We start from the raw sequence: 13,126 nt of genomic DNA, 5'->3' as shown, positions 1-13,126 counted from the left end.
TGAAAGCAGTTACATCTGTGATCTAAACCAAGTGCAGCATCTTTCGAAAAATAAAATCATTTTGAGAGAACACTGCGAGAAATAACAAGCTTTGCAGGTGATTTGAGACAAGTGGATTTTCTTGAATCCTGCAGACTCACGGGTGTTAGTGAGACATTTTGACTCAAAATACCAGGAAATAAGCTGAATGCAAGGTCGCACTCGCTAAGCTTGTGTATTTGTTGCAGTGAGGTTCCAGCATCGATAAGCAGGATGTAACTTACTCTCTGCACACGAGGTATTTCTCAAACAATGGTGGGGCTCCGGGGGCGATATAACTGTCGACAACAATAATTGTGCATGTTGTCTTCGTACTAAATCTGTTTGTCCTCTGCCTTACATAACCACATCTCAAACAGATCACAAATACGCTGTGAGCTCTTTAAAAAAGTGTGTTGAAATAAGATCATGTGCATCAGATAGAGTTCTAAGATGATGTATGATAATGTGAGTAGCTGGGGACACTCGCAACACATCTTTTTAAAGAGGGTTAGAGAAACAGTCACATGTTGTTTCTGAAAGCTTACACTGTCTGCTAAACTGAGAAATGAGCCCATATTGAGATACCATTTAATCTTTGTGTACTATTTATTGTACCTATTGTACTGTACAGCACTGGTTCCCAACCTGGGGGTCGCCAAAACTTCACGGTGGATCTCGAGGCCTTCTTGATTTGACGGGGTGTAAGACAACGTCTCTTTTCAAATTTACAGTCGGCCTGTATCTCAGCATTTCATTAATTTCTGTGAAGAAAACTACATTAAATTGTTATTTTTAAAGTTTGAATTATTATTTAAGATATAAACTAAAAAATTAGGAAAGTACGCAGTTAAAACAACCAAAGAGCTGATAGAACAGTGGCCAAGCATCAGGGAGCAGAATATACTGAATTCGTAAAAAAAGAAGCCTATTAAGTATGTATGATTGTTAAAAACAAAAAAGTTGCTAAAATAACAGGAAAACTCATCTCTGATGTAATATTCACAGGAAATAATCTGCTCAAAACGAATCCAAATCGCTCTTTTTACACAAACTTCCTGCAGTTATTGCATTCACTATTTGGGTTAATTGTACAATTTATCAATTGTTCTGTACTATTATTGTTATGCATTGCATATAATATGAAATATCCATAAAATGGCACTTAGCCAGGGGTCGTCAGTTTACTCAATGATATAAAAGGGGTCCCTTAAGGAAAAAGGTCGGGAACCACTGCTGTACAATACCTCAGAAAATGATGGAGTTAAATGCTGTAAATAAAACTAGCAGTGTAGCACCAGTGTTTCAGATGGACCATACTGCATATTATATTATCTATATTTCTTCCACATGTTTCAGCAGTAACAGTATTCAGTATGAGCTTTCAGAGAAATCCACTGTTTAGAAATTTCCAAAAAAAGTGGTGTCATTATGTGACACTCGGAGCTCAGAGGTCCACGGGGAAAACTGATCCCAACTTTCTGGTTGGCTAGCATGTTGTCATGGCAACAAAATAAACAACGGTATAGCGTGTGGTCACACCTTCTGCTAACAGGGAGTGTGAAATATAGATGTGTATATACAAACACTCTGTAACCCTGTATTTTGTCATCTTTTTAAAGATAGAAGCTTTTGAATAAAATTCTTTTTTTTTTTAATGACTCATTTTTCAAACCCATTTCAGACCCAAAAATTATTCATTTTTTCATAACCCAGTCAGAAAAACACACTAGTGCAAAATTTGTGCGGTTTAAGAGTTTATATAAAGTTTATATTTTGGGGTCCCCAGCAGCAGTGGTCTGGGTAGTCCCATAGGGCCACTGGGTATTCGAACATAGAGTCTGTTCATCGATATCTTCACTGAAGAAAAATGCCAGAAGAGACAAAATAGAGACAACTATTTGCCTCAGTTTCCATAGCAACCTGTCCTTGTCTCTCTTTTCCAGCACGACTGACAGAGGTGTCTATCCGTCCATTTGTCTGTGTCCTTCTGTCTAATTTCTGTCAGTCAACCAGTCTGTTTGTTAATCTGTTCATCTATTTCTGATTTGTGGCCGGAGAGTATGCTGTAGAAAAAAAACAAAAAAAAAAAACAGTCATCACTTGACTGTTAACCCAGACCGGAGTTACGAGAAGACAAATCATTTCCTGGATTTGGCCACAGCTGATTGCAGCAGTTGACGATCTTGACAGCTTATTGCCTCCAGGCTTCCAATTGTTCAGCCACCAAGCACAGAGTCCTGGCTAGTCCAAGAACGAGAATCAGTTGTCTGACTCTTTGATTGTGTTAGACAGGCCATAGGAGACCAGTCCGTTGTGTACACCAGCCCGGCAACTCAAATGTCTGGTTTTCTGCTTCAGCACAGTCTGCCTACTGCTAGTGTGGAATATTGTACATAGGACTGATTTCAAGTGTGTTTTACCTTTATAGAATATTTGAAAACGACCAAAACTCATCTAGAACTAGTTCACAGGTTCTCGTATTAAACCTGGGAAAAATAGCATTTGCAAATGCCTGATTTGGTATGTTTTAGCCTACATTAGTTGCCAAATACTGTAGGTAGACATTGTCATAATAGGCAAAACAGTAAGTGGCAGAAGGTAAAGACAATCACAGGAACCTATATAAATCCATAATTGACTGACAGCTCAACTCTGTGATTGTCCTGCTATATTTAACCTTTTCAGTTCTCCAAATAGGCTAAAACAAACATTTTATCTGCAACTGTTATTTGCCGCTGGCTTGTCTAGCACTAGTCCACCGCTGCTAGTACTAATCTAATACTAGTATCCAGTACTGGATGAGAGTATCGTTTTCTTCAAAGGAATTGGTCTGGTTGAGCTCGTCACAGCATTGACTGCATTTGGTTGTCAACTTCACAGCAGTCTGTACGATCGATATCAGATTCCACCAAAACAGACTCTGTAAGCTGTGATTACGTCAGAGAGTCCAGTCCTGTCAAGTCCAGCGTGATGGAAGTCCAGTGGGAGGTTTTTGGTCCAGCACCAACGATGGTTTTTGCGTTGACATATCGGAACAATCCAATTACTTTCCGATGTCTGGAGGGGGTTGAAGGGTGGAATAGTCTATGTGCTTCCCCTGAAGGTACAACCTTGCACCGGTTACACCCATGTCTGGCCTGCAGCAGGGGAGTTAGCAAGTTAAGCGTTAGCCTATACCACTGTGCAAATTTGGCATGGGGTATGGGGTTAGGTTGGGTAAACCATTATTCAGGTTGCAGGGAGGGTATTCGAGGGCCATATGACTCTGGCCATACAAAGCCCTTTCCACAAGGAGGTTGGGTCAAATTTTGCAGAGGTCATCTGACACTGGACGAGCACTGGTCAATGAGGTTGTTGCTCATGGAGGAAGTTCAATTAGTTGTACCATCTTTCTGTGTTTTTTCTTGGTGCCTGAATAGCAACAGCACTTAAGATGAATTCTGGTCCCAGCATTGATCTCCTGAACAACACATCGGATGACGTCATTGTCTACTCCCTTGTGTATTGGTTCCAACTTATTTCGCTCTTGCAGACTATTGGGATAGGTGGATGATACCGTTGTTCAGGGAGGAGGTGGAGCAGAGCGGCATTACTGTGCAGATTATGCTGACAGAGGACCAGCATGCTACAGCACAGACTGCTCACGGTGACGAGTCCAAATCATTAGTTTGTTCTTTCTTCTCTGTTTGGTTAAACCACACCGCAGGCTGCAACAGGGAGGTTGGACTGAACCACTGTATAGGTAGTGGCCGGTTTGTTGGGACTATACCACAGTGCAGACTGTATTGAGTGTGGTATCGAATCGAACTGCCTTAGCCTCAGTGGGCTTCATGTTGGTGTCGTACATTGGGTTTTCAAATGATGCCTGACCATTGGAGCTCTCATGGCCGACATAGCCATTGAACTGGACCTTCGGACGCGTCCTGCAAAACAAAATGAGAAGGAAATAATGGTGTTCATGGCAGGTATTTGGTTTCACAAGGATATATTTGCTAAGTTGTATTTAATGTTTGGAAAAAGAAAACACAGTGAAACCAAAAGGATGCAGGTCTCTGAAACACAAAATGACAAGTAAACATAAACTCACAGACATTTTAGGACAGCGAGATTAAGTCACATTTCCTTTTTTTAATATACAGTATGTATTAAGGCCTAGACACACCAAGCCGATGTCAAAGAACTAGGCGATGAAGGCCAATTGTTGCGTCGCCTCCCGTCGTCTGTGTCTTGGCCGACAAGTTGCATTTGAACACACTGCAAAGACTATAGCCGACAGACAGTGACCACGTATGTTCTGCGCCTGCGTGAGATGAATATAACTCTCTCTACCAGAAGGTTGCGGTAGTCTGTATTCGTTATTCATAAAGTGAAACCGGAAGACTGAGGTTCTGCGGATATACAAGCCGTTGCTATGATACGTACATGAAATAAAGCGGTGTTTGCCGACCATTTTCACTAAACTTCACTCACCGCTTCATTCCAGATGGCCATGTCGCTGTGAAAATATCCGTGTATTGGAATGATCAGATGAGATGAAGATGAAAAATTAGAAGAGCTTTCGGTGTTTGTCCTCTTGACTTTACTTGTTTGGTTGCTTTCCTCACTTCCATTTCTCTTCTCGTGCAGCGATTTGTTTAAGCTGAACAGCCAATCAGAGTGATTTCTCTCACTGACGAACTCCGCCGGCGATTCAACATGCTGAATCGGACGAAAAGCCTCCGACACGGGCAGACTAGAGCCGCAACCACAAAAACTAGGCCGACAGACGCTCACAGACGGCTCAAAACTGTCTGACAGACAACCGTCTTGGTGTGTCAGTGCCTTTAGCTCTCACCAACTCTCCCATATAAAATCACAGGCAGCCATTTCCGATAAAACAAGGAACCTGTCAAGTGTGTGTTACTTGCCCAGCACAAAACAGCAATGAGCCCACTGAATCACTGACTGGAGGAAAAAAGTTGAACATCCAGCAACTAAAGATCAAGATACTTTTCTCTGAAGTTGGTGAACTGAATCAGAGCCAAAAGGCCAGGCAATATTATATTACATTTGTGAGGAGGCCAGAAAAAAAGACTCTAATGGGATGCTCATGTTGCTCTGTGGTCTGAGTTTGTTTTGGAGCCCTTTTGACCCCCAACTATTCAAAAATTCTCTGATAAAGCTTCGAGGGAAAATATTTCAGCAACATAGCTGTACTTATTTTAGTCATTAACTCATTCATTTGTGTAAAAAGCTTAAACATTTCAAGACATACACCGTGTCATAATTTGCATTGCATTTCTTTTCAGCATCAGTGATTTAAAAAGCACAGGTGTTCAGGAAAATGAAAGATGTATGAGTTCAAGACTTATTGGACAGCAGAACGTTTTAGCACTACTCATGCAGAGAAACCTGTATATAATGGTAGGGGTATAGATTAAGGGTGCTTTCACATCAGACACCCAGGCCCGGATCTGAGTACACGTGACCCCAAAGTCCGGTTCGTTTGATTAGTGTGAACGCTCCGTACTGTAATCGGGCACGGTTTGTTGATCCGTACTCGAGTCCACTTGAAGAGGTGGTCTGGAGTAGGGTTCATGTGTATTCGGATACTGTTTGCAACGTACAAACAGCTGGCATATTTTCTCATCAAACTCGGGGAAATAAGAGTTTATTTCGACCAAACTGGAGTTGGTGATTGTTGGAAAGACTAACGACGGTGGTTTTGGTGAGTTTTATTTAGTTTCTGTCAAGTTTGAATGAAGTGTTTTACGATGCTCAGGCATGGTACGAATCAATCGTACCTAATATGAACACGCCCTAACAAGTCACTGACAATATTTCTATATTATATTGTCTCATTTAGTTCTACAACCAATTCAAAAACCAACATTTAATCAAAAAAGTAATCTTTAAATACTCTTCTCTGTCGTTTCGGCTGTCTTGTTAAACATGATGGACAAGAGCTCTACCCTTGAGATTAAAGGCGCGACCCTAGTAAGTGCAGGTTCCTGGTAAAAATCTACAAATTGCAGGGAAAATGATGGCAGGAGCGAGAACATGAACTATAACTGCCTGCCTGCTCCACTGCTTCGGTGGTTCAGCTGCCCATTGCCCATATGCTGCTCTCATGTGAGTGTGTCTGCGTGCATGTGTAACCTGCCATCATCCTGCAAATGGCACCCAATGGTTTTAGTTCAAAAGAATATATTATTACTCAATCTGCCTGAATGAGGATTTTACTGCAGGGGTTCAAACGGATATGCAGTGAAATATGACTACCCCCTCCTAATTTGTCTGTTTGTCGCAGATTACATTTTTGGATAATCAGGTCCTATAATCCAGTTAGATATAATCACTTACTCCCAAACCCTGTGGAACTATTAGCAGGGAGGAGTGCTGCAGCTGAAACACTGTTTGACTCTGACCTCATTAAGAGTGTGTGTACGTGTGTGTGTGTGCACGCACACTGGTAGAAATCCAACCCTGGGGAGCCACTAAGCCTACCCTACATGCTCAACCCATTACTTTACAAAACTGCACACACACACCAGCACACACCGCAGACCTCCCTGCGTGGCAGTAGTTCAAATCGCTGCACTAGTTTCTGGTTGTGGCTGTAGGTGCAATAGTTTAGTTTTATTCGTAGGATGAAAAACAGCTCACATAATTGCTTTGACAGTATTATAGATACTGTACAGACATAGGGGCCAAAGCAGGAATAAACTGCAGTGTGTACACTCCTTGCTTATAGAATCTCAAGAAATAATTTCTGTCAGCTTGCCATTATGTTGGGTTAGGGCATTATGTTAGAAAAGTTAACTTTACCACACACCTACTGTCAAGTCAAGATGAAAGTAACAGTAGAAATTAAAAAAAAGAAAAGACAGCAGCATACAGAAGTATACTGTACATATTACTCATTTCAATTATAGTACATCAAATGTTGTATTTGTTTTTGATGACATCATGCTGATAGAGAGATGACAATGAGATCAAAGACAAAATAAATCTCTTTCTAGCTTTAAATGATGATGTTTTGACAGAGTAGGGCTGCACTGGTTTTCAAAACTTAAGATTATACTGTATGTTTTTTTATTTTTTAAACTAAATGTCACCTCAATTACTTTTAGCTGATATGAGGAGTCTCTAAGTTTTATTTTCCAGTAATACAAAATAGTACATATGACAAAGTACACAACTCAGCTAAGTTCAGAGAATTAGAATTTCTTATTATGATCAATTGTGCAGCCGTACTAAACAGCATAAAGCAAAATCTGCAAAGTAAAAACAAGGAATGGCGAGTTTGACGGAGGATGTGGCGGCGGGCGGAGGTCTGGTTGCTGTTTGAAACCAGGTGAATGACAGGTGCCAGTCTTACCTGCCGCCAGGCCCCCAGGTGTCTTTTGGTCTCTCATTGTCATCTGTTTCAGCAGACAATGTCCTGCATACAACCATCAGCTTTAATATACATCAACTAGCATTGCATACTTCTAACTGGTGAGCAGGTTGTGTAACACAGTGAAATGTAAGGTAATGGTAGTGTTAGTAGCTATTGGTATACTACGCTAACTGTACAGTGTACGTCTGCATGGCCCTACACAGCAGTCATCATCTTAGCATTCACAGGATTTACTATACTAACTAGTAAGCACACAGAAAAGCACATTACTAACTTGCTAACAATGCATTACAGTCTATGTTTCCTCAATAACATCAAAAAGTTTCACTGCAGATAGAATACTGTAGCATACAACTACCATAAATGAAAAGCCAAAGGATTAACGTGTAATAATGATGATTGTTAGATGTAAAGCTTTGAGTGATGAAGTGCAGAAGTCAGAACATCCTTTAGATGTAGACTCTTAGATAGGAAACATTAATGATGACATTTTACCCTCAATATAGTTGTGAATTATCTGGCATTTTAAGGCATTGTAAGTCTTTTTAGGGACATAGCTAAGGTCAATCAGATTTAATCTTCATGGTACGCTTGGAGTTTTAAAGCTCTAATTATGTCTGAAAAATTCTGTAAACCTGCCTCTCCTTCCAAAAAACGTATCTGGTCGACTCCATGTGTTTCAATAGTGTTTGAAGATACCGAGTGTATCCAACAGCAGCCACCTCTACTCAGTTTGGACGTGACTCACAAATGAATGAGGTTTTCAAGGAAAAACATAATTACTCTCTTTACTACACAGGCTCTATTTTGATGTTGGTGCAAATTTGGCAAAGGCACAAATGCAGGTGGACTGCCAATTTGGAAGGTTCCCAAGTAAATTACTTGACAGCTTGCACCTCTTTGGTAATACTCTTACTGTACTTCATCTCATACGCATCTAAATTCACATCAGTACATCATTTTTTAATGTCATTGAGGAAGATTTGGGTTGGATTATTGGGTGATGCTTAATAATAATGTCCTCCGCAATTGCTTGTAGGGATGTATAAAGGCCTTCCCTTTTAAAGTTGCTGTCATGTAAAGGTGATCTTTATGGGAGGTGCACATCCAGTCAAGCACTGGATTAAAGAGGACCTATTATGCATATTTTCAGGTGCATACTTGTATTTTGGGTTTCTACTAGAACATGTTTACGTGCTTTAATGTTAAAAAAAAGCTAATTTTTTCTCATACCGGCTGTGCTGCAGCACCTCTTTTTACCCTCTGAATGAAACGCTCTGTTTGAGCCCCCGCCCTCCCGAAAAGCCCAGTCTGCTGTGATTACTTTAACCGAACCTAACTTTTCGGAGTCCGCTTCAGCTCTAGCTAGCTTTGTTTTAGGGAGTGCCAAACTAGCCACTAGGCAAAGTGTGTTACTTGGTGACATCACCATGTAACAGAAGAAAAGGCAGGACTTCAAACAAGGCGTTTCGGGTAGTTCAGGATCAGTGTTTCTGTGGGGGTGAGTAACTCCCTTTGACGTGGACTATGAGCTTTGTAACTTTGCAGACATGCACCAAAAACTATATAACAATAAACACAAGGGGAGAAAGAACAAAAGCATAATAGGTCCCCTTTTAACAGACTAAATTTTTTAAGACTTTGAACAACTCTCAGCATAACAGTTTTGCTCCTGGCCTGTATGGAAACTGCCAATGTGTCACGGCTGGGGGGTGTAATGCACCTGTAACTGCTGACAATGTATCCTGCCAACTTGTCTGTGCTGCAGCAGGGCTGCGCTTGCACCTCGGGTCACCCAGAAGAAAAAAAACAAAAGAAAACGTCTAAAGGCATGTGCCCCTGTATTTGCACCTTCATTAAACTAGAGCCCTGTGTCTCAAAATACAGAAGGTATGATTTGCTTTGTGGAAGGAAAGGTCAAAAGGGTCACACGTTTGTGTAAGACTATATAAAATTTGCGTAACAAAACCACCTGACCTCATTTCAACAGATAGAAAAATGTCTGCTGTCTACAACATTAAACTGTGCATCAGTACTCATATTTATCAAGCATCTCAGAATCACTCCAAGGAATTGTGCTGTAAGTTTGACCTTTCCTTCAGAGTAGGACTTAGAGGAGTTATTTAGTACGTTTTGAACAGTTACTGATGGTTTTCCTTTAATTGATACTTTAAGTCTGAATAAATGCCATCACATTTGTAAAGCACCACCGCTATAGATGCATTTCCAATTAAGTGTAAATTACAAGAACTTTTTTATGGAGTTTTGTGAATAGGGCATTACACCCCTGACAAAATAAATCCGAAAGCATTTAAATCCTTAAGACATTTATTGTTTTTCAATTCAGCTGCCACCTACTGTAAGCTCCTGACCAGCTAGAACAGTTCTGCATCTCTCCTTAATCCTGAAAACGGAGGATGACTTGCCAAGATTAATAAAGCTGATAAAATGTTTAACTCCGAAGATTAAAAGTTGGACAAAATATGTGCAACGGAAAATGTATTAGGACTGATTTCTTACTTTGAGAAGCTTGATAAATACAGGCTGACGTTTTGGTGCCAGTCCCTCACAATGAGAGGAACATTTACCAAAAGGCAGACATACAGTGATGAGACTTTCTTTAGAGAAGCCCAAAGACACATTTAAAATAAGTTAGAGAGTTTCACGGAAACGTGTGAAATGAATGACTGAATTATGGAAGACCATTCAAATGCACTGAAAATCATGAAGTCACATCTGCATAATGAACCTCTTATAGGTCAACAGGGCAAACAGCTGTTTTGTGATCTAGTCTGCTGATTGTCTGTTTTTACTCTGAAGGATTTACATTGAAGATAAACAGTATGATAGCTTACCTGTGCTTGTAGAGGTAGAAGGCGAACCCAGACAGAATGAGTGCAAAGAAAGGAACTAATATGGCCGCTGCCACAGAGCTGCTGTTGGTGTAGGGGTTGGATGGGTCCATCGCCATGGTTACAGGGCCTGGGGAAACAGACACAGATGAACCCACATATGCACGGACACACAAACATCCTTTTGTGTAATAGAGGAATTATTAGTCTGTATACTTGTTTCTCATGTTTACTCAGTCTGAAATGAAATGTATTTTCCATCACACTAACAAAAACATTTCTTCAATTTGACTGAATACTTTAGTCCCACTTTCAATAGGAAGATCAAGGTTGCGTTGTTTGTTGTGGTTGTTATTGGTGCTGACGTTACAGATAAACCTACCTTGCCTCGTCAGATGGAACTTGCCAAAGTCTTTACTGTGAATATGCCCCTGGTAGACAAAAGTCTTCTGGTCTGATTCTGCGGTCACCTGAAAGACAAAACATTCAGTGTTCAGATCGTAGTTTGATTTTATAAGTTATACACTGTCCATTCAGACATTCGTTCACATTCCTAAGTTTGTACGGTTTAATATGAGCTCTTTGATCAGACAGTGGGAGATACTGTACTTCTTTCAGCATTAAAGGATTATGTGATGGAGGTACAAAGTTTGACAAAGAAAGTAGAGCATGATGGAAGGTCTTCAACTCTGTCAACCAAAACCCCAGCACGACGTTTCCCAGGAAGGAATTTGTAATGACAGTCTAAAGTAGTAGCTTATGGATCACACATATGGATGTATGAGACAGGTGTGGGTGTAGGGTGACACTATTTTAAGCATATGTTAAAGCACGTGAATATGTAATTACCTTCCTGTACAGTTGACTACATTGAATACTTCTTAGCCAGCAAATGTCATTTCATGAAAACTAATGTGTTTTTTTTTAAACAGTTCAATGTATTAAAAGTATTCAAAGTAGTGTGACATACAGTATGTTCATTTGGCAAACTCAAACTAAACAGTTCTTTTTGGTATTTTATATTATGCCATATACATTTGAGTGCAAGGTTTCATAGTATTTCTCCATCTCCTGTACTTTGGCCTTACCCTCCCTGATATTTTCCCCTCTCCACCTTCTCGTTTGGAGACCGGAGCAGCAATGCTTTACCCACAAATCGGCAATCGAAATTTCATCTTCTAACTGTAAAACGATTGTTTTTCAGGAATCCCAACTCAGCCATGACCAGCCTGACTCTTCTCTTCCCTCGCTCTTTCTGTCATTCGCAACATGATAAAATTGGTTGTGCCTATTTCTTTCCTTCCTTCCTTCCTTCCTTCTTTCTTTCATCTCTGCCTGCTACTGTCTTTTACAATCTCCCCACTCGGTTCCTCCACCACACTCTCTCTCTCCTCCGTCAGCGAGTCAAACAGGATCAGATTTTTAATCCATTACCCAATTGTAGATATGATCCTCAGAAGTCCAATATTACATTTATTATTATTACAGAATAATAAATTTCAAATGTAAAGTAGCTGATTGAATACATTAACAGTCTAAAGAAAACATTATTTATACACATCAAAGATAAATTATGAATACAAAGAGCAAATGTGCAATAAATTCAAAATATCTGAACCTCAAATGTGTTGTTTTATGGAGAGTTATGTTCTAGGACGATTTATTGGTCAGGCCAGTAACGTTCTGGAGTCTCTGCGGGATGCCTTGCAACCTCCCACAAAAACGCAACCTTGCAACAAAACCTTCTCGGTAAAACTGCATCATTTCTCTATTTGAAAAGATGCTAATCAGCGTTTATTGTATTTCAAATCAGTTTTGCATAATGTGATTGAGGTTTTGTCTGGAATTTAAATACAGCTCTTTCACAAGACCCAGTCCAGCGTTGTAGTGGGTGTTGGGTGAGTGATGTGATGTGGTGTGGATGCTGCTACATTATTGTTACAGAGTAGGGCAGTGATGTTGATTATGATTATTGATAAAGACATGTGTAAAAATAACATTCATTTTAAAATAATGATATAGAAAAACGAGAGGAAATTTGTCTTACGTATCCATCCATAGCCCAGTTGTCGTTTTTAAACTTGCTGTAGTAATGCTCTGTCGGCCCCTTCACCTGGTAGACCTTCAACAGCAGCTGGTTTTCCTCTGACTTGTAGGTACCTGGATGAATATATACATATAGAAAGAAATTGTTTTGGAGGTAAAAAGAATGGGATTTGTGTCTTTATCTAGTTTGATTTAAAATAACAGCAACTTAAAGGGTAACTTTAGTATTTTTCAACCTGGACCCTATTTTTATGAGGGATAACTCTGTAGACGGCAGCTGCTCACAGGCTGCAATATGGTGCTATTGGGGCAAGCTGGCACCGTCATTAACGTCCACTAAAAGTGCTTGTTTTTGCCATGACAGGTTCTGATTGTTATTATAAGTGTCTGACATTATGGAAAGAGTCTCGCTGAAGGAGAAGTCTCATTCTGAAATCTGGCGAGGTGACTTGTAGCCGGAAGACAACAAAAGAAACGCAAGTGCCAGCCGGAGTACAGAAAGCGTAGTAGCTTAGTGTTATCTAAAAGATTTACAATGTTATGGCTGAATATTTAGCTGATTTCGACAATGTGGATGAGGTCTTTGAATTCGATGGCCGCCTGTATTTATTTGAGCCAGAGTTTACGGATATTAAGATTTCACGAGACTTCTCCTCGAGTGGCACAATAGTAAACTGACCGGATCAAGCGAATGGTCAGAAAAACATTTTATCTCTCTGTGGGGTCCTTTCTATAATGTTGTCAGACATTTATAATAACAATCTGAGCCTGTCAGTGGCAAAAACAACACTTTTAGTGAACGTAGCGTTACTTGTGCGCTGCTCAC

At 40.2% G+C, this 13,126-nt stretch overlaps 1 protein-coding gene across 3 annotated transcripts in view; it reads right to left on the bottom strand.

The window, feature by feature from the left end:
- Positions 1–994: 994 nt before the first annotated feature.
- LOC141754265 (CUB and sushi domain-containing protein 1) overlaps positions 995–13,126 on the bottom strand; it is a 467,652-nt gene continuing 455,520 nt past the window's right edge. Inside the window, exons 71-75 of one of the 3 annotated variants that reach the window (XM_074613208.1) lie at positions 12,302–12,414; positions 10,637–10,724; positions 10,258–10,384; positions 7,382–7,444; positions 995–3,944 (exon numbers count right to left, since the gene is read on the bottom strand). In XM_074613208.1, the coding sequence (XP_074469309.1) occupies positions 3,785–3,944; positions 7,382–7,444; positions 10,258–10,384; positions 10,637–10,724; positions 12,302–12,414 (551 nt within the window). In that variant the 3' untranslated portion in view covers positions 995–3,784. The remainder of the gene's footprint in view (positions 3,945–7,381; positions 7,445–10,257; positions 10,385–10,636; positions 10,725–12,301; positions 12,415–13,126) is intronic. The other 2 variants (XM_074613228.1, XM_074613217.1) reach the window with 2 other exon arrangements.

This window comes from Sebastes fasciatus, chromosome 2 (assembly GCF_043250625.1).
Source record: "Sebastes fasciatus isolate fSebFas1 chromosome 2, fSebFas1.pri, whole genome shotgun sequence".
In the NCBI taxonomy this organism is placed as follows: domain Eukaryota; kingdom Metazoa; phylum Chordata; class Actinopteri; order Perciformes; family Sebastidae; genus Sebastes; species Sebastes fasciatus.
This window is presented reverse-complemented; position numbering and strand designations above follow the sequence as displayed.